General features: G+C 45.7%; 1 protein-coding gene across 2 annotated transcripts in view; it reads left to right on the plus strand.

Moving 5' to 3' along the window:
• LOC116511886 overlaps positions 1–21,632 on the plus strand; it is a 92,129-nt gene extending 70,497 nt beyond the window's left edge. For both annotated transcript variants that reach the window (XM_032222154.1, XM_032222153.1), the window contains exons 8-15: positions 1,014–1,143; positions 4,147–4,221; positions 4,650–4,739; positions 12,081–12,232; positions 15,585–15,746; positions 16,848–16,918; positions 17,885–17,989; positions 20,848–21,632. In XM_032222154.1, coding sequence (XP_032078045.1) covers positions 1,014–1,143; positions 4,147–4,221; positions 4,650–4,739; positions 12,081–12,232; positions 15,585–15,746; positions 16,848–16,918; positions 17,885–17,989; positions 20,848–21,002 — 940 coding nt within the window. In that variant the 3' untranslated portion in view covers positions 21,003–21,632. The remainder of the gene's footprint in view (positions 1–1,013; positions 1,144–4,146; positions 4,222–4,649; positions 4,740–12,080; positions 12,233–15,584; positions 15,747–16,847; positions 16,919–17,884; positions 17,990–20,847) is intronic.
• Positions 21,633–22,070: the final 438 nt, after the last annotated feature.

A 22,070-nucleotide genomic window follows, 5' to 3' on the forward strand; every position in this document is an offset into this window, starting at 1 on the left:
GTAGTAAATCAGCACTCCTGTTGATTTACAAGGGGCCCGTATCCCAGGCTTCAATGTATTCCCTGGCTGTTTTTGTACCTGCTCGGCCAACAATCTTAGTAGCTGCGAAATTGATTTGCATATCCTTGTTCATTGCTTGTGAGGCTATCAGTGAGATTGGGTTTTCTCATCTGACCGCTCACTTATGTTCTTGCAGTCTGGTGGTTAGCTTCCTCCCCACCTATCCTACATAGTCACAGGGGCAATCCATGCAAGGGATCCGGTAGATTACATTAGAAGCCTCTCCTGTCTCCAAGCGATCCTTGCAATGCATGATTTCACTGTACGCTTTTATAATATAGATTAGTGCTGACTTCAGTGGGAAGTTGTTATCTACCTGGTTACATGTCATAGGTTTGTACCTACCTAAAACTTCCCACTCTCGGTATATATGCAATTGTCCCTTAACACCTGCCTTGTGCTTTTTTTGCCTTAAATCAGGGGTGTCAAATTCAAGGTCCACAGCCGGATCCAACCTCTGGGGTGCTTAGATCTGGCCCACAGGGCCACCCTGGAAACAGTGAAAAACCAGTCCACTGCCAATGAAACCTGAATTTGGGAGAGCCTTCTGCAGCCCTCCAAAGCTCCGTTTTTGGCTGCGACGGCCTCCTGCAGCCCTCTGCCAGTGAAAACGGAGCCTGGAGGAGTTGCACGCTGCCCTCCCAAGTTCCAATTTCACTGGCAGAGGGCTGCAGGAGGCCATCACAGCCAAAAACAGATGTCGAGCTGGCCACATCTCCTGGCCACACCCACACGACCTCCCCAAGGTCAAACCCAAGCCTGATGCGGCCCTCGATGAAATCGAGTTGGACACCCCTGCCTTAAACTCAAGGACGCAGGAAGCTCTGTGTATAGCAGTTCTTAGCAGGTGTTTTGTCTTGTTGAACGTTGGACCTCATGTCTTTCCTTTAGATCCCAGTCTCCCACTCCTACTTCACAAAGTGTCGTGTCTGCCTTTTTCCTCTGCTGCCTAGGAACGGGGTTCCTGCTTTCCAACAGGTCTTGGAGAAACTGGAAAGTGACCCGGTGTGTCAGCGCCTCTCCCTCAAATCCTTCCTCATTCTCCCATTCCAGCGCATCACCCGACTGAAGCTCCTTCTCCAGGTAGGAAGACTCGCCTGGCCGCAGTTCAGCCAGGGACCTGAAAGTAGCATCTGATACGGGTAGCATATTTGTCTAGTTTCTTGAAGTTCGAGGCTGCTGCAAGGCTGGGTGGGGCAACGCCGGGTGATGTGTAGCATGGCGAGGTGAGACCGGGGCCCTCCACATCGAGGCTGCTGCGAGGCAGGGTGAGGAGACACTTGGTGAGGCCAGGTGGTGTGAGGCAGGGGAGCTGCTTCCTGGGTGTGGGCCTGGGCCAAGGCGTCCCGTCAGCATTTCCAGGGCAGCCTCATGGGCCAGATCTGGCCTGCAGGTCTTGAGTTTGACATGTCTGCATTAAGGTCCTTGTTCTGATCTAGGCTTCACCAAATCACAATGCACACTCCTTGTCCCGACAAAACCCCTTTTTATTAAGCTCGTGTGAATTCCTCTCATTCACATCCAGCAAAGTCCTGGCAAACTGTCTTTCAAGGGTGAATTTACAAGCATAGACCTTATCAGGCTTGGAGACATACAATGCTGTATAAGGAAATACTTGGCAAGGAGTCTCTGAGAATCACGAACCAATCTTCACACTAATTAAGCAAACTAATGGTCTCCTGCAAACTCCACTCCCCTTTCGCTCCTCTTTATTCCCTATGGGAGGGGCCATTCACCATCCACCTGTGCCTTTACTCCCGAGTCGGCCCTTGTTCCTTAACTGTTCCCTTCTGCTGGCAGCTCTGCACATGCGTACATCGGAAACAGGCTCCAGCTGTTCTTCTGCCTCACTGATATCCTACTCCAAAGGCAGCTGATAACTGTCAGAAGACCCTAGCCCCATTTGTGCCTCCGACGCAGAGCCCTCATCAGAGCTTTCCCCGGACTCCAGGACCGGCCCATGTTCCTCCCCAACCTCCTCACTGTCTGAATCTGCTGCCAGCTCCTCCGGCCACTGGCAGGTCACAACAATCACCTTCCTTATTGGCCTCATCATTTCCACCTCTACTCCAAAGCCCTTTGTTAGATCCAGAGCCCTGCACCCATTCAGTATTCTTCTATTTCAACCTCATTTACCATTGATACACAGCTAACCCTCAACTTACAACGGTAACGGGCCCTGCCTGTTAGTGTCATAAGTCCTGAGCGTGACGATCCCGTTTTTATGATCTGGTTGCTTATACAGTAGTCATTGTTCACAATGGGGCGTTTTTGCTGCAACCAAGACATAAGCGACAAAAATATCGTAAATTGTGGGCAGTCAATGTTGGGATGATACAACGGGCGGTAAATGTGAGCCAGTTGCCAAGCAACCAAAATGTAACTCACGTGACCGGGGGAGTGGCTATTGGAACTTTGTAACTGTGTTGTAAGCATTTTAATGGGGGCATTGCAACTTCAAAAGCTAAACGACCAGTCGTAAGTCGGGGAATACAGGTAGTTACAACAGGTTGTTTAGTGACCATTTGAAGTTGCATCGAGATTGAAAAAAAGTGACTTATGACCGTTTTTCACACGTATGACCGTTGCCGCATCCCCAGGGTCGCGTGATTTTTCACTCGGACACTTGACCCCTGACTCACATTTATGACGGTTGCAGTGTCCTGGGGGTCACGCGATCCCCTTTTGCGACCCAACGGGAAGAACCGATTCACTTAACTGGGTTACTCCTTTGAAAACTGCGGTGATTCGCTTAACAAATGCGGCGGGAAAATTTGTAAAGTGGGGCGAAATGAATTTATCACTCGGCAACATAAATTTGGGGTTCAATTGTTGTCGTAAGCCGGGGACTACCTGCACACGGATTGAATAGGGTTTGCTAGGCCTCGCCTCTTCTTTTTTTTTCCTTCTATAAAAACCCGGGTGTTGTTCTCCTCCCCTCTTACTCCGATTCTCTCTGTGTCCCCTTGGAGAAAAAGAGAAGAGATGTTTACCAAGTTCTCTAGCAAAGATCTCTAGATAGAAATAGTGGTGTTGCCCCATTTCCTGTTCTCAAGATGTTGGCGAGAATTCGTGGCTGCCGTGAGATCAGTTTGAGCTCAAAACTGATGACTAGTTCCAAAAAAACTAAACAAAATTAGAAAATATAGAAGCTTTCCAGCTTTTCACAGAGAACCAGTTTGGGCGACTAGTGGTTAAGGCACCAGGCTAGAAAGTGGGAGAATGTGGGTTCTAGTTCTATTTTTGGCATGAAAGTCAACTGGATGGGCCAGTCACCAGGAGACTGGGAGTTCTGGTCGCACCTTAGGCATGAGAGCCTGGGTGGGGCCAATCACCAAGAGACTAGGAGTTCTAGTCCCGCCTTAGGTGTGAAAGCCAGCTGGGTGACTTTGGGCCGTTTACCAGGACACAGTGAGTTCTAGTCCCATTTTAGGCATGAAAGCCAGCTGGGTGACTTTGATCCATTTACCAGGACACAGTGAGTTCTAGTCCCATTTTAGATATGAAAGCAAGCTGAGTGGGCCAGTCACCAGGAGACTGGGAGTTCTAGTCTCGCTTTAGGTATGAAAGCCAGGTGGATGACTTTGAGCCAATCACCAAGAGACTGGGAGTTCTAGTCCCGCCTTAGGTGTGAAAGTCAGCTGGGTGACTTTGGGCCGTTTACCAGGACACAGTGAGTTCTAGTCCCATTTTAGGCATGAAAGCCAGCTGGGTGACTTTGGGCCGTTTACCAGGACACAGTGAGTTCTAGTCCCATTTTAGGCATAAAGCAAGCTGAGTGGGCCAGTCACCAGGAGACTGGGAGTTCTAGTCCCGCCTTAGGTGTGAAAGCCAGCTGGGTGACTTTGGGCCGTTTACCAGGACACAGTGAGTTCTAGTCTCGTTTTAGGTATGAAAGCCAGCTGAATTGGGCTGAAAGAGAGGGACTGGCTCAAAGTCACCCAGCTGGCTTTCATGCCTAAGGCAGGAGTAGAACTCCCAGTCTCCTGGGAAAGGTATGTTGGATATGTTTGCCACCTGGTTTATTTGTAGAAATAATAAAGGCGGGAAATCAATCAATCCATCCATCCATCTTTCCTTCTGCAGAACATCTTGAAAAGAATTCCACCTGGGGCCGATGAAGAAGTCCAGGCCACACAGGCATATGACGCTCTTGAAAAGGTAAAAACCCCTCGGAATCTGATTTTTCAGTAGGGGAAATTGCTCTCTGTTTTATCTGTTTAATGTAATCCTTAAAAAGTTATTGCTAAAAAGGAAAAAATAAACAAATTAGCTATTTCTTGGTATCTTTCTGCTTTGATGGGCCAAACAATTGTGGGATAAGTCTAGTCAAATTCACACTTCGGAAACCAAAATTAAAATGAATTGATATATATAGAATAACATTCCTAAGTGGCATCTGGAACTGCTGTTCTGGGATGTGCATAATCCCTGCTCGCTCCGAGAAATAATAATGCAGAATTTCCCCCTGCATGCTAAAGGAAGAAGCAAGGTCTTTTAAATCTGATTCTTTCAAAGTAAAAATGGGTGATTTTGCAAATATTTTTTCCTCCCCTTTTTCTATTCTGATGGCCTTTTTCTCTCTGCAGCTCATCAAAGATTGCAATGCAAATGTCCAACGTATGAAGAGCACCGAAGAATTGATTCACTTAAGTCAAAATATGGAGTTTGAATGCAAGGTAAAAATACATGCATGCATGCATGCATGCATGCATGCATACATACATACATACCAGTGGTGGGATTCAAATAATTTAACAACCGGTTCTCTGTCCTAATGACCAGCTGGGTGGGTGGGGCACAGTGGTCATGTGACTGGGTGGGTGTGGCCAATTCAATGGCACTCACGTCGATGGGCGCTTCGCGTTGGCTGTTACAATGTAATAAGGGTTAACCGGAGAGGCAGTTTCTGTAAGCAGGGCAATAAAGATTAGGCTGGAAACACCAGAATGTTTCCTTCCTGCCTTCCTTACAGGATTACCCCTGCAAAGTAGGAAAAAATCAAAAGGAGATTTCTTCCAACAACCAGTTCTCCAAACTGCTTAGAAAGTTAACAACCGGTTCTCCCGGATAGGTGCGAACCGGCTGAATCCCACCACTGATGCTTGCATACATACATATCCTGCAAGGAATCTCTTTTGGATTCAAGTGTCTTCTAGATATATATATCTAGAAGACATATATATTATATACATATATATAATCTCCTCTGTACCTCCACCCAAAGGTTTTCAGCACTCGGAAACCCCTGCCCAAGATTGTCAGAACTAACATCCTTTTAACTTTTGTTTCAGCTCATGGGGCAAACAGAATTTAGAGTAGAGTAGAGTAGAGTAGAGTAGAGTAGAATAGAATAGAATAGAGTAAAATAGACAGTAAAATGGAGTGGAGTGGAGCAGAGCAGAATAAAAGAATGAATAGGATAGGATAGGATAGAATAGAATAGAAAACTTTATTGACACTTTAAATGTACCCTAATCAGCATACATTAAAATGAAATCTCATTGCCCGCAGCTCTCAAAGGATCATCAATTCTACAGGGATAGATAGGGGCTAGATCACTACCACCAAATATACAGGTAGCCCTTGCCTTACAACAATTCATTTAGTGACCTTTCCAAGTTACAACGGCACTTGAAAAAAGTGAGCTATGACCATTTTTTACACTGCATCCGCACAGTAACACGATTTATATTTGGATGCTTGAGAGCTGACTCAGATTTACGACCGTTGCAGTGCCCCGAGGGTCACGTGATTCCCCCTTTTGCAACCTTCTGACCAGCGAAGTCAATGGGGGGAACAGCCAGTTTCACTTAACAGCCTGGTTGCTACCTTACCAACTGGAGGGATTCACTTAACAACTAGAAAAATCATTAAATGGAGCCAAGCTCACTTCACTCGTCTCCCAGAACGGCAGAAAATCCATTGTGGTTCGGCGGTTCGAATCCCGAGTACGGGTCTCCTGCGTGAGCAGGGGGTTGGACTAGTTGACCTCCGAGGTCCCTTCCAACTCTCGTCACTGTTTATTTAAGCTCCTGGTTTTCATCAAGGGAAGAGGGTGAAGGGTTGAGGATGCCAGAAATTCCCCGTGAAGTCAGCAAAAGTTGAACTGCGTTTGCAGGCGATTCCAGGAACTGTTGCAAAGCTTTGGGATTTCTTAAGAGAGGCAGCAAGATCACTGTGTCTCAGAGGTTTAACTTCCTCACTCAGGGAACTATTAATCACTCTAAATCCCTACAGACGGTTTCCTCCTGCAAAAAGCAGCTTGCTTCTGTGAGAACAGATGTGGCCACCTCACGTCACCCAAACAGTCCTTCTGGAATCGCTTTCAGTTTTCAAACACGCTCATCTTACTCTAAGCTTCCTTAGAAAGCCCCTTTCCTAATCCTCATTTCATTTCATTTCATTTTATTATATTTATATGCCGCCCTTTTCCCCCAAAGGGGACTCAGGGCAGCTAACAAATCAAATCAGGGAAGGGATAAAAAAAAAAACGAAACATAACAAAACATAATTTAAAAACAAACAACAGTCATACCATTCGAGACGGGGGCAACAGCTCTTTAGCCTGTCTGAACAGCCAGGTTTTAAGGGCTTTGCGGAAGGCCTGGAGGGTGGTGAGGGTTCTAATCTCCACGGGGAGCTCGTTCCAAAGGGTCAGAGCAGCCACAGAGAAGGCCCTCCTCCGGGTAGTCGGCAGTCGACACTGGCTGGCGGATGGAATTCGGAGGAGGCCTAATCTGTGGGATCTAATCGGTCTAGTGGAGGTGATTGGCAGCAGGCGGTCTCTCAAGTACCCAGGTCCAATACCATGAAGGGCTTTATAAGTGACGACTAGTGCCTTGAAGCGTATCCGGAGACCAATAGGCAGCCAGTGCAGCTCGTGGAGGATAGGTGTTACGTGGGTGAACCGAGGTGCACCCACGATCGCTCGCGCTAGTAGGTAACACGAGATCCAGAGTGTGACTTGTAGAACACAGAGAGGACATAATATTTTAGGCAGCCTCCAGGTCACCGTTTATTTTATTTATCAAATTTATAGGCCGCTCACCTCACAGTGTGAAACCAATGGCATCATGGAGACATGAAATCCTTTTTTTTTTAAAGTTTTTTTTAAATTTTTTGTTACATATTTTAACTTCTTTTATAACTTCTTTTATTTGAATTTTAAATTTTGTTATATATATATATATATATATATATATATATATATATATATATATATATATATATATATATAATTTATTTCATATATACATTCACAATTATATGATCTCATAACTATTATTAATAATATGTATTTATAACAATTTTTCCCTACTGTTGACAATATACTTGAAGATTGCTTTTTTAACATCCCATAGATCCATCTTATCTTACAACGGTCCTACTTCTTCTTCCCTCCCTCCCTCTTTCCTTCCCTCGTTTCTTCTCTCCTACTCCCTTTCCTTCCCTCCTTTCTTTTCTCCTTCTCTCCTTCCTTTCCCCCTTCCTTTCCTCCTTCCTTCCTCCCTTCCTTCTCTCCTTCCTTCCCTCCTTCCTTCCTTCCCTCCTTCCTTCCCTCCTTTTGAATTTAATACCATTTATATGCCGCCCAATCCCGAAGGACTCCGGGCAGCTTACAATACAAAAATAAATCAAAAATAAAATACAGGGAAAGAAAAGATAGATTTAAACTTCTTAACTTAAACTTCTTAACTTCTTTTCCACCTTTACATCTTCTGTTATGCATCGTTCATTTTACATCATGTTTCCATTTCACATTTCAAGTCCTTTCATTTTCTTCCCATGTTTTCCAGATTAACTTTTAATTTCTTCTTAAATTATAAACAATATCATTATTTGCCTCTCCAAGTTAATCCAATGTAACGTATCGTTTCCATCTATTATTCTGTTTTACTATTGGTAACAGACTGTATATCCTGAAATTTAATTTTATATAGTAAACATTTCACTTAGTTAATTATCCATAATTAATAGTATTAATCCATTTCCCTCACATCGTATTAGCTGTATCCCATTGGCTATATTTGCCGTATTTCATTCTATTCTATTGGTAAATCCTTTTCCTCCTTTCCTCCTTTCAATCATTTTCTCTTAGTCTCTCAGGAGCTTCACTTCTCTTATATTCTCTTCTCTCCATCCATTCGCCTAGCTTTTTCTTCTTCTTGTAATTTCTATATTTTTTTCTTCCAAATCTTTTTTCTCCTTTTTAATCCTATCGTTTTGGTACCTTTCCCCAGTCCCCCCCCCCCGGTTTTTCCCCATTAATTCCACCTTTGCTGTTTAATTTTCCCTTTTGGGGGGGGCTGCTTCCCCCTTGTCTCCTTTTGGTGTGTCACTGTAAATCCCAATACAATCATCTTAAGTTTTTTCTTTCTTTTTCAATCTCTTTTTGTTCTGTAGTACCGTATTTTTTGGAGTATAAGACGCACCTTTTTCCCTCAAAAAGGAGGCTGAAAATCTGGGTGCGTCTTATACACTGAATACAGCATTTTTGGCCTCCCGAAACCCCGCCCCTGTCACCAAAATGGCTGTGCATAGCCTTTAGGAGGCTTCCAGAGTGCTTCTGGGGGCTGGAGAGGGCAGAAATGAGTGAAAAACGGGCCGTTTTTTGCTCATTTTTGTGTCCCCCGGGAGCCTCGTAAAGGCTATTCATGCCTTTTTTTTAAAAAACGGGCCCATTTTCACGAAAAACCGGCCTTTTGGGGAGGTCTGCAGAGTGCAAAAACTTTTTTAAAAAATTTGCCTCTTGAAAACCTTGATGCGTCTTATACTCCAGTGCATCTTATGCTCCGGTGCATCTTATACTCGAAAAAATACGGTATCTTCTTGTCCTTCATTTAGTCCATCTTCTTTCTCCTTTTCTCCTTCTCCTTGTTCTAGGTGTCTGGAGACATGAAATCTTAATTCCCCTCTGACAGCTTTCTTGTGTACAGGAAAGTTGTCAACTTACAACCATTTGGTTAGTGAATGTTCAAAGTTACAGCAGCACTGAAAAAAGTGACTTACAACCGTTTTTCACACATACGAACGTTGCAACATCCCCGTAGTCACCTGATCTAAGTTCAGACGCTCCGCAACTGGCATGTACTGTACGTATGATGATTGCAGTGTCCCGGAAGCATGTGATCTCCTTTTGCAACCTTCTTGACAAAGCATAGTCAAAGAGGAAGCCAGATTCACTTAACAATCCAGAGGTGGGTTCCTACTGGTTTTCCCCAGATCGGGCGAAGCGGTAGTGGTGGCGGTGTGGGAAGCTCCACCCACCCGCCCGGACGCTCCTGCACATGCACACGAGCGAACCGGTAGTAAAATAAATTGAAAACCCGCCACTGTAACAACTGTGTGACTGGCTTAACAAGTGCAGTGATTCACTTAACAACCGTGGCAAGAAAGGTGGTAACATGGAGCAGAGGTCGCTGTCTTGCTTAGCAGTAGGAATTCTGGCCTCAATTGTGGTTGTAAGTCAAGGACTTCCTTGTACTGAGTCATCACCCTTGTTTCAGGGAGGCACTGATGAAGATGTATGTATAGAATATAGTTCTGAAAAGTAATGCTTTGAAAATGAAGGCATTTAAGTTTGAACGTGTAAGTAGATAGACTGAGTACACATTATACATGCATAAAAGTTTTACAGGCACATTAAAACATTTTAGCAGGTAGGCGAGTTTGGGCACCTTGCTTAACAACATTTGCTAATGGTGGAGAGGTTCTAAGACCTGGAAATGGCTGTAGGAACATAGAATAACAGTATTGGAAGGGACCTCAGAGGTCTTCTAGTCCAACCCTCTGCTCATGCAGGAGACCCTATACCATTTCAGACAAGTGGCTGTCCAATCTCTTCTTAGAAACCTTCAGTGGTGGAGCACCCGCAACTTCTGAAGGCAATTTTCTTCCATTGGTTAATTGTCCTTACTCTTAGCAAATTTCTCCTTCGTTTTAGGTTGCTTCTCTCCTTGGTTAGTGTTAAGGCCCACCAGTGGAGCTGGCAGCAGACTCAGACAGTGAGGAGGTTGGGGAGGAAGATGGGCCAGTCCTGGAGTCTGGAGAAGGCTCTGCGTCGGAGGCAGAGAGGGGGCCAGAGCCGCATGCTAGTTATCAGCTGCCTTCAGAGTCAGACATCAGTGAGGCAGACAAACAGCTGGAGCCTGTTCCCAGTGTGCGCATGCACAGAGTTGCCAGACAAAGGGAACAGCTAAATAACAGGGGTCGACTTGGGAGTAAGGCCACAGGTGGATGATGAATGGCCCCTCCCAGAGGAAATAAAAGAGGAGCGAAAGGGGAGTGGAGTTTGCAGGAGACAATTACTTTGCTTAATTAGTTCGTGACTCTCCCGAGACTCCTTGCCAAGTTTTTGCAGATATCGGCCTGTCAGCTCTCCAAGCCAGATAAGGTCTGTGAATATAAATCCTCCCTCGAGAGACTTTGCTGGATGGGAATGAGCAGAATTCACAGTCAATTAATAAAAGGGTTTTTTTTGTCAGGACAAGGAGTTTGCTTTAGACTCTTGGGAAGCCTCGGTCAGAACAGTTAGCTTCCATCCATTGTCCATAGGAAAGGGATATACAGCATGTGTCCTTTTGAAAAGGTCACACCATTTTGTTATGTGGCAACGAGGCTGGGAAGATCAGGTTCAATGTTCAGAGTTTAGTTGGAATTTAGCAGATTCCAGCAGTCAAACCAGAAGAGAGAAAACTCCAGAACAAAAGGCTGCTGAGTCAGTGTGTATATTGAAAACAAGGAAAAACATAGAGATGACTTGGTCATAAGGAAAGAAAAATGATTTGCGATGAAAGGGAAGACTGAGAAAATGTTGGCTTCGTTGAGATCCTGGGAAGGAGAGAGGTGAGATCAAAGGTGTGGACGCAAAGAGAGGAGAGTATCGAAAAGTATTGCTCCTGTTCTTGGAATAAACTAGATTTGGGCTATTTTGTCTCAGTTAGAACTGAAGAAACCTCTTGAACAAGAAGCAAAACGTTTTCAAGGAAAAAAAAACAAAGTCCATTTGTCTTTTTGAAAAGCACCTTTAGCATAAATTTGGCCAGTTTTCAGTTCTGCTACTTTTAATTCCAGGTCTCATTTCTTTCTCACATTTGATGGACTAATTATGGTTCCAGAAGAAAAATAGCACAAGGGGTATTTATTTATATCACACCTTTATTATTTTTACAAATAACATTTTCAGGGCACCGAACATATCCAACACACCTTCCTTCTCCTATTTCCCCCTCAACAACAATCCTGTGAGGTGGGCTGGGCTGAATGAGTGACTGGCCCAGAGTCATCCAATTGGCTTGCATGGCTAAAGTGGGACTTGAACTCGCAGTTTCCTGCTTCCTAGCCTGGTGCCTTAACCACTAGACCAAATTGGCTCTGATATGTACATATACATACATACATACATACATACAGACAGACAGACAGACAGACAGACAGATAGAGATAGAGAGATAGAGAGATAGAGAGATAGAGAGATAGAGAGATTAGATAGATAAGATAGATAAGATAGATAAGATAGATAGATAGATAGATAGATAGATAGATAGATAGATAGATAGATAGATGATAGATAGATAGATAGATAGATAGATAGATAGATAGATAGATAGATAGATAGATAGATAGATAGATAGATATAGATTTTACAACCTCCGGTATGCCCAAATATGGGAGGATATATATATATTTAGTGTCACATATATAATATACATGCAATATGTAACACATATATGTCCTGCTACTTGCTGGAGGAGAAGCCTAGCTGGGAGTTATGATAAGACAAGGATTTAAGTATGAGTAAAAGGAGACAGTTGTTAAGTTAATCATAAATATCATAAATAAGTTTTCAAGCATCTCAGTCTTGATGATCATCTTCTTCTAACTCCTTTAACAAATGTCTCATTTAGCAACTGAAAATTTGGGTCAGTTGTGGTCATAGGTCAAGGACAATGTGTGTGTATTTGTGTGTGTGTGTATTTTAAAAAATATGGCTAAAAGGAGACTCCTTCCCTTTGCAGATCTTCCCACTTATCTCACAATCTCGTCGGCTAGTAAAACATGGAGAACTTACAGCTCTGGAATATAATATCAGCTTAAAGTGGAAGCTTACTACCAGACCCATCTACCTCCATCTCTTCAATGATTACCTGCTTCTTTCTCGACCCAGGGAGTAAGTTTTTTGGGGGTTGGGTCTCTGCAGAATCCAGGGCTGTTTTGAACCTATCAAAGAAGGAAGGATTTATGACTCCCTGCAGCTTCAGAAGTTCTTCTCAGTAAGATAGATGGCTACAGAGACATCTCTTGAAAGAAGAACATGGTTAGTGTTTTCAGCTGCCCCCATGAGGTCCTGGGGTGGCTGAGTGGCTAAGATGCTGAGCTTGTCGATCAGAAAGGTCGGCAGGTGGGCGGTTCGAATCCCTAGCGCCACGTAATGGAGTGAGCTCCTGTTACTTGTCCCAGCTTCTGCCAACCTGGCAGTTTGAAAGCATGTAAAAATGCAAGTAGAAAAAATGGGGACCACCTTTGGTGGGAAGGTAACAGCGTTCCATGCGTCTTCGGTGTTGAATCATGCCGGCCACATGACCACGGAGACATCTTCGGATAGCGCTGGCTCTTTGGCTTTGAAAGGGAGATGAGCACCGCCCCCTAGAGTTGGGAACAACTAGCACATATGTGCGGGGGGAACCTTTACCTAGAGTAGGAATGGAAAGGAAAGCATTTAATTTGCCTCTGAATGCAAATATACTTAAATTATTATTTGAATAAACCAACACAGAATGCGAAACTGAGGTATTTTTAAATTGAAACACTGCAAATTTTTTGATAGGTATTTTTTTTTAAAAAAAAGAAATGTAATAGGGGAAATTGCTCTCTGTTTTATCTGTTTAATGTAATCCTTAAAAAGTTATTGCTAAAAAAGAAAAATAAATAAATTAGATATTTCTTAGTATCTTTCTGCTTTGATGGGCCCAACAATTGTGGGATAAGTCTAATCAAGAGACTTCAACGGTTTCCCAACTGTTCAAATTCACCCTTCGGAAACCAAAATTAAATGAGTTGACATATATGGAATAACATTCTTAAGGAGCACCTGGAACTGCTGTTCTGGGATGTGCATAATCCCTGCTCGCGACGTCTTCGGACAGCGCTGTCTCTTCGGTTTTGAAAGGGAGATGAGCACCGCCCCCTAGAGTTGGGAACGACTAGCACATATGTGCGAGGGGAACCTTTGCCATGAGGCCCTGCAAGATCTTTGGCTCATTGTTTTATTTTTCTTACGCAGCTGACCCAGGAAGAAAAATCCTGACGGAAAGCAGATGAATGGGATAGAACAGAATGATAGAGTTGGGGGGGACCTTGGAGGCTCGGTTCCACCACAAAACCGCGTTCGACTAAAGCGCGCTCGACGAAACCGCGTAGCTGACGTCATCACAGCGCGACGAAAAAAGCACGCTGTGAACGCTAAAGCTAAAATTAACCCCTAAACCTAAACCTAACCCCCCTAAACCTAACCCTAAACCTAACCCTTAACCTAACCCTTAACCTAATGCTAACCCTAAACCTAACCCTTAACCTAACCCTAAACCTAACCCTAACCCTTAACCTAACCCTAAACCTAACCCTAACCCTTAACCTAACCCTAACCCTAACCCTAACCCTTAACCTAACCCTAACCCTAAACCTAACCCTAACCCTTAACCTAACCCTAACCCTAACCCTTAACCTAACCCTAAACCTAACCCTAACCCTAAACCTAGCCCTTACCTTAACTTGAATTGGCTTGCTTTCAAAGAGCTCTTTAAAGCGCCCTTTTTTCTCCGCGGTCGCTGTTGTCGTGCTGCTGATGACATCAGCGACGCGGTTTAATCCGGCGCGCTTTAGTGGAGCACGGTTAGGCTCCCTCCCAATTCTAGTCCAACCCCTGGACAAATGGTTGTCCAGTCTCTTCTTAAAAGCCTCCAGGGATGGGGCACCCACAACTTCTGAAGGCAAGCCATTCCACTGGTTGATTGTTCTCAATGTTAGGAAATTTCTCCTTATTCTGGCAACTTAGAACTAAGGAGGAATTTCCTGAAAGTAAGAACAATTAACCAGTGGAATGGGTTGCCTCGAGATGTTGTGCTTGCTCCATCGCTGGAGGCTTTTAAGAAGAGACTGCAGAGTCGTTTGTCTGAATGGGACAGATTTCCTGAAATTCTGTAGAGATTCTCAGTCATTCCAGGTCCTGGTTATCCCAAAGCTGCTTTTATTTCAGGAGGCAACTGGACTTCCTTGTTTTTCTTTCGAAGACCTCTCACTTCTCATCCAAGAAGCTTCTTCAGCTCTGATAGGATAGTGGGGAATGGAAGGATTTATATTCCTTGCAAACAGCTGGTCGTTTGCATCCTTTTAGAGGGTCGCTGATATCCTTCCATTCCCCCACCATCTGGTCAGAGCTGAAGGAGCTTCTTGGATGAGAAGCAAAACGTCTTCAAAAGAAGAACAAGAAAGTCCAGTTGTCTCCTCAAAAAGTTGTCTCCTGGCACATATTTCCTGCTTGAGGAAGCGGTTGGACTAGAAGACCTCCAGGGTCCCTTTCAACTCTGTTATTCCGTTGTGTTATTTTGTTAAGATGAAACAAGCACAGTTCTTCCTGTCTTTTCCTGTAAGAAGAAGAATCAAACAATCCGGGCCCAGAGCAATGAATATTGATCCCTGTTTTTTCTCTCTCTTTTCCCCTCTCTCTTTCCCTCCCTCTCTCTCCCTCTCGCTCTCTCTTCATTTCCCTCTCTCTCCCTTTCCCTCTCTCCCTCTTCCTCTCTTTTCCTCTCTGTCCCTCTCTCCGTCTCCCTCTTTCTCCCTCTCTCTCCCTCTCTCTCTCTTCATTTCCCTCTCTATCCCTTTCCCTCTCTCCCTCTCCCTCTTCCTCTCTTTTCCTCTCTGTCCCTCTCTCCGTCTCCCTCTTTCTCACTCTCCCTCACTCTACCTTTCCCTCTCTCTCTTCCTTCCCCCTCTCCCTTTCCCTCTCTCCCTCTCTCTCCCTTTCCCTCTCCCCCGCTCTCCCTTTCCCTCTCTCTCCCTCTCTGTCCCTCTCTCGCCGTCTCTCTCTCTCCATTTCCCTCTCTCCATCTCCCTCTCTCTCCCTTTTCTTCTCTCCTTCTCCCTCTCTCCGTCTCTCTCTCCCTCTCCCTCTCTTTTCCTTTCTGTCCCTCTCTCCGTCGCCCTCTTTCTCCCTCTCCCTCTCTCCCTCACTCTACCTTTCTCTCTCCCTCTTCCTTTCCCCCCTCCCTTTCCCTCTCTCCCTCTCTCCCTTTCCCTCTCCCCGCTCTCCCTTTCCCCCTCTGTCCCTCTCTGTCCCTCTCTCTCTATCTCTCTCTCCATTTCCCTGTCCATCTCCCTCTCTCTCCTTTTTCCTCTCTCCCTCTCCCTCTCTCCGTCTCTCTCTCCCTCCCCCTTTCCCTCTCTCTGTCTCCCTCTCTCTCCCTCCCACTTTCCCTCTCTCCATCTCTCCCTCTCTCTGCCTCTCTGTGTGTCTCCCACAGGAATGGCCGTTTCATTGTGTTCGATTACGCAGCCTCCTCGGATGTGCGTGGGGAAAAATGTGAAATGAAACTCCACGGCGACAACAAAAACCTTTTCCGCCTTTTCCTGCTGCAGAACAATCAAGGGAAGAAAGTGGAATTCCTCTTCCGCACAGAAACACAGTAAGGACTGGCAGGGAGAAACTCGGCAACCGGGCTCAGTTTTACAAGGGTGCCCAGGAGAAGCCCGTTTATGCCACTGCCAGCTTGGAACAATGCCAAAAGCTTATTTGTCTTTAAATAGTAGCCGCCCCTCTCTTTGTGAGCCCACAAAGTGAACACTGGTTTCCCTCAGCTGAGAAACAGAGGTGAACCCCACTTCCTAAAGTCGGACACGACTGGACAGGGGAAACCTTTACTTAGTTAATTTGAACTTGTGTGCATGCATTTATTTATTTATTTATTTATTTATTATTTATTTATTTATTTATTTATAAAATTTATATGCCGCCCAATCCCGAAGGACTCTGGCCGGCTTACAAAAAAAGAGAGGGAAAAAAAAGAGAGAGAGAAAAGAGAGAGAAAAAAACAGTTTAAAATCACAACACCACATACATTCACTCTAATCGGGGCTGGACCTCAACAATAAGGTCAACAGCCCCAGGCCTGCTGGAACAGCCAGGTTTTTACAGCTTTCCTGAAAGCCATGAGAGTGGGTATGGTCCGGATCTCCGGGGGTAGCTGGTTCCAGAGAGTCGGAGCAGCCACAGAGAAGGCTCTCCTTCGGGGGCCCGCCAGCCAACACTGTCTGGCTGACGGCATCTGAAGGAGGCCCAATCTGTGGGATCTTACTGGCCGCTGGGAGGTATGTGGCAGTAGGCGGTCTCGCAGGTATGCTGGCCCTAAGCCATGTAGGGCTTTAAAGGTAATAACCAACACCTTGAATTGCGTCCGGAGACCAATTGGTAGCCAGTGCAGCTCGCGGAGGACAGGTGTAACGTGGGTGTACCTCGGTGCGCCCAATATCGCTCGCGCGGCCGCATTCTGGACTAGCTGCAGTCTCGAACGTTTTTCAATGGTAGCCCCATGTAGAGCGCGTGCATCTGATTGCTGGTGCACGAAAATCCTTGGCTGATGGTTTATAGTGCAGCATGACCTGTGAGGACATCCCAATGTGGCCGATAGAACAAGTCATGCACAACAACTTGCAGCCTAGTATGTTTCAAGTGAAAGAAGCGAGCATGCGAGGCCTTGCTTTCTAATCACCTTCTTTGCTTTTCCTAGGAGTGAGAAGCTGCGATGGATTTCTGCCCTTATGCCCCAGCAGCCTGAACCTGACCTGTTGGATGATTCTGGTAAGAAAACTCGGGGCACAAAACTAATCAAGGGGAATATTTGTAGCTCAGGGTTGACATGAGGGGGTCCTTTGATGCCCTCTGAGATTTGTTGTTTTCTTTATTTAAAAAAGTTTTTTTAAATTAGATAAACATTAAAAACATAATGTGACATTTCTGGCATCAACATTTCCCTATAGTTTTTGGATCTTACAACAATTACATTTTATATCCACTACATAGGTATGTCCGGTCAATCAGATTACCTGTCCATTCATCCCTTCTTATATCTGATTACTAACCAAACTAATACATATCCGATCACTCTACCTATCACACAATCTTCATACAATATTTTCCAAGTCTTAATTTGACTGTGTTTTTCTGCCCCGGCCTTTTGCCCTCATTTCTAACCATCGGTACTATTTGTCCCAGATTTCGTGATATTCCGTCTCGCCCTTGTCTCTGAGCTCCAGAGTCAGTCAGTCCATTTCGGTTCCACCACAAATGCGCGAACGACAAAAGCGTGCCTGACTAAACCGCGGTGACTAAACCACGGTGACAAAACCGCGCGACGAAGGAGCGACGAATGAGCCCTGAAGCGCGCCGACAACAGCGCGCCGACAGAAGCGTGCTGTAACCTAACCCTAAACCTAACCCTAAACCTAACCCTAAACCTAACCCTAAACCTAACCCTAAACCTTACCTTAACTTAAATCGCGCTTCTGTCGGCGCGCTGTTGTCGGCGCGCTGTTGTCAACGCGCTTTTGACATCGCGGTTTTAGCGCCGCGGTTTTGTCGGCGCGCGTATGACATTCGCGCTTTTGTCGGGTCACGGTCCATTTCTGCATACATCAATATCTTATTTATTATTTCTTGTTCCGAGGAAGTCGCCTTATTTTTCCATTTTTGTGCAAAAAACAATCTTGCCGCTATTAAAATATGTAGCATTAAATATAGTCCATCTGTATCCCATCGTGTTTCCAGATGCCGCTCAAGTGCAGTGTGTGAAATCCTACAAGGCACGAGAGCACGATGAACTGACTTTGGAGAAAGCCGACATCGTCATGGTCTTGCGGCAAAGCAGTGATGGTGAGTTCATCAACATGGGCTTCGTGGTAGGAGAAAGAAGGGCATTTCTGGCTTTGCCATTGGCTTCCTGGTGGGAAAGGGTCCCTTTCAGGGATGAGATTCAGTTGGTTCGGACCGGTTCAGATGAATCAGATGCTAATTGTAGATCTGATTCACCGAACCGGTAGTTGCCCTGCCCATCCTGCCCTCAGCCTTTGCACAGGCCCTGCACTTACCCCAATCCAAAACAGGCCACGTGGAGACTCTTGGGAGGAGTGTGGTGGGGTAGCAGGGGAAGGGTGGGATGGGCAGGGCCAGCCAGGTTTGGGATTTGGAGGTTCTCCGTACCGGCTCCAATGTTAGCTATGGGTTCTCTTGAACCCGGCTGAACCGGTAGCAGCCCACTCCTGGTTGAGTTGCTTGAATCAAGAGTCACAACACATGGCCACTGTACCTTGAGAGCTAAGGAGAATTGAGGCAGAGGAGAGGAGAGCAGTGGAAATCTATGGGCTGATCCTTGGGATGGAAGAACCACCGCTGCTAGCGAAGCCCCACTCTAGCTCTGCGGATAAAAAGCAGCGGGTAGAGATGAAGGTGGCTCAGTGGCTAAGGAGCTGAGTTTATCAATCGAAAGGTCGGAAGTTCGAATCCCTAGCACCACGTAATGGAGTGAGCTCCTGTTACTTTTACCCAGCTTCTGCCAACCTAGCAGTCTGAAAGCACATAAAAAATGCAAGTAGAAAAATAGGGGCAACCTTTGGTGGGAAGGTGACAGCGTTCCATGCACCGTCGGCATTTTGTCATGCCGGCCACTTGACCATGGAGGCGTCTTCAGACAGCACTCCATGGTCACTGGAGAGGGTTTGTCTTGTTTGAGGAGCTGGGTCAGAACAGGCCGTCTGAAGCTTGTCTGCAGGTAGAGTCCCAAAGGTTATGACCTTACTTCAGTGGTGGGTTTCAAAAAAATTTCGAACCTACTCTGTGGGTGTGGCCTCCTTTGTGGGAGTGGCTTGCCAGCCATGTGACCTGGTGGGAGTGGCTTGCTGGCCATGTGTTTTCTTTCTTTCTTTCTTTCTTTCTTTCTTTCTCTCCCTCTCTTTCCTTCCTTTTGTTTCTCTGTCCCTTTTTCCTTTTTTTCTTTCATCTTTCACTTTTTCTTTCTTTTTTTCTTTATTTCTTCCTTTCTTTCTCTTTCTCTCTCTGTGTGAGTCTCTGTGTGTGTGTGTGAGTAGTGGGTTTCAAAAAAATTTGGAACCTCTTCTGTAGGTGTGACCTGCTTTCCGGGTCCACTGGTGGAACCTCTTCTAACCGGTTCGGTAGATTTGATGAACCGGTTCTACCGAATAGGTGCGAACTGGTAGGAACCCACCTCTGCCTTACTTGCATCATTGATGTAGGTGATGTCATTGGGGCTTCTACTAGGCATGTATGCCACGGAGCGCTGAAATTCCTGGGTATATTATGGTGTTTCCCTAAGAGGGTCTTATTTTCTTCTCCCCCACCTCCCACAAATAAGTGCTTGGCTTATTTTTGGGGAGGTCTTATTATTTTGAGTTGCAAGCGGTCCCTTAACCTTCGCCCGCAACCCGCGTACCAGCTGATCCAGAGAGGGCCAGAGGTTCTGTGTTTCTGGCACACTCTTGCCTGCTGCCCTTTTTGTGGCCGCCAGTAAGAGAAGGGGTGTGGGAGCTAGGGTTTGCAGGAGCAGCCCCCGCAAGGAGTTTCCACATGGATAGCAGGGGCATGTGGGGCATGTTCCCCCTTCCCCCCAGGAAATGGCGGGGACAGGCTGCGCATGCGTTTAAATGTTTTAGGAAAGGGCTAATTTTCAGGGGAGCTTTCATTATTTTTGAGGCACAGGGGGCAGCAAGTGTGGTCACCTCATGGCTGCTGCTGTGTTGCAATATTTTCTGGGGGGGCTTATTTTAGGGCATGCGCTCAAAAGCGCGATTGGGTTTATTATCCAGGGAGGTCTTATTTTTAGGTTCCCAAAAGATGCCCTAATTAATTCACGAGCCTCAAGCCAAAGTTCAAAAGAAATCCAGTCCTTTATTCGGAGCAACATTTCTGGCAATGCCTGCCGTGGAGTCGGATCTGATTTCCATTTAATGGTGGCTGAATTTTAACACTGCGTCTCCCCTCCCCTCCCTCAGTCTGTGTCATAAATCACATTCACCAACAAAAAGCAGCGAATCACATGCCCAGTGGTGGGATTCCAATAATTTAACAACCGGTTCTCTGCTCTATTGACCAGCTGGGTAGGCGTGGCTCAGTGGTCATGTGACTGGGTGGGTGTGGCCAACTCAACGTCAGTCAGGTCGATGGGCACTTCACCTTAGCTGTTACAATGTAATTTTCAGTGGTGTGGTTAACCGGAGAGGCAGTTTCTATAAGCAGGGCAATAGAGATGAGGCTAGAAACAACACCAGAATGTTTCCTTCCTGCCTTCCTTACAGGATTAGCCCTGTAAAGTGGAAAAAAACAAAAGGAGATTTCTTCCAACAGCCGGTTCTCCCAACTGCTTAGAAAGTTAACAACCGGTTCTCCTGGATAGGTGCGAACTGGCTGAATCCCACCACTGCACAGGCCTACTGTAGAAATCTGAGATCCGACCCCAGCCGAAGGTATGCGTGGAATTCTCTCCCCGCTCTCCTCCAATGTCAACTTGATAAACAGACATGGAAATGCTTTACAAGTTGCCTCTTATTTTCAGGGAAAACAGGGTAGGAACATTGACCAGGTATAGAGAGCCATCCTTTATACATCAAGGGAACACGTGCATTAAGGCGCTTAATTTTTAGGGATGACAAGATAAAGTTGCAATGCACAAAATCACGGTGCGTTATCCTCCAAACACTTTGCTTTTGATCTCTCCGTAGGCTGGATTAAAGGCGTGAAGCTCTCTGACGGAGAGAGAGGCTGGTTTCCTTTCGATCACGTGGAGGTTATCTCCAGCAGGCAAATCCGGCAGATGAACCTGAAGGAGGAGCAGCGGGTCAAAAACGCCAAACAGCAGGTCTTTCGCCGGAGATAAAAGATCCCCTTTCTCCAGATGACCCTCCACCCTGTCCCTCCAACCCAGGAGGACGTTGCAAGGTGTTAAACTGCGTGTGTCAAAGACGAGACTTGAAGGGGCAAAGCACAAGCTGCTGTCACTGGCATCGGTCGTGCCAGTCTGTCACCCCTGTTGGAAAAAGCAGGAGGAAAGAACTGCATGGTTTTTCTTCTGGTTGCGGAGAAGAGGAAGAGCCAAGGAAATGGACAAAGATCTTCCGAAAAACTGAGCTTTGCTCTGCCACGTTTAAATGCACAAATCCGCCGGCCAGGGAGTTTGCTTCAGCTCTTGCAAAAAAATTATAAAGAAAACGCTTTAGCCCCCCTCACAGAAAGATGTTGAGGCTAAAATGTTAATATTTGAACGGGCTTTGGACTGTCTAGCAGAATGCAGTAGGGGGAAAATACACTTTGTGGTATTCGGATATAAATGGCCTTTTCTTTCCATTTTAGCATCGTGCGAAATAATGTTCCCACCAAAGAAAGAAAGACGTTACCACAACGGCTGGCGGGGAAAAAAAATTAGGTCCAGGTTTCTAGCATGATTGGCGTTCTGATGTGGCTCTGATCCCTTTTGCAGCCCCCCAACATGTGTCTGCACTTGCACATTTCTCAAGGGAAACACTTGATTTTGTTCACTAGGAATGTTTTGTTGTTAGTTGCGAATCCGTGTCCGACCCATCACAACCCCATGGACCACGTTCCTCCAGGCCTTCCTGTCCTCTACCATCCTCTGAAGTCCATTTAAGCTCACACCCACTGCTTTGGTAACTCCATCCAGCCACCTCATTCTCTGTTGTCCCCTTCTTCTTCTGCCCTCAGTCTTTCCCAGGCTCTTCTCCAGTGAGTCCTTCCTTCTCATGGCCACCTAATGAGAAGGAAGGAAAGTTTTTACCTGTTTTTAATTTCTGCATGTTGGGTGGTATTAAAGGAACAGGATGAAGAATAGAAATTGAAGGTTGCAGGAATTGGATAAGTCAAGTCTAGTCTAGTGAAAAGAAGGACCAGGGGAGACATGATAGCAGTCTTCCAATAACTCAGGGGTTGC

This window comes from Thamnophis elegans, chromosome 7 (genome assembly GCF_009769535.1).
Source record: "Thamnophis elegans isolate rThaEle1 chromosome 7, rThaEle1.pri, whole genome shotgun sequence".
Classification (NCBI taxonomy): domain Eukaryota; kingdom Metazoa; phylum Chordata; class Lepidosauria; order Squamata; family Colubridae; genus Thamnophis; species Thamnophis elegans.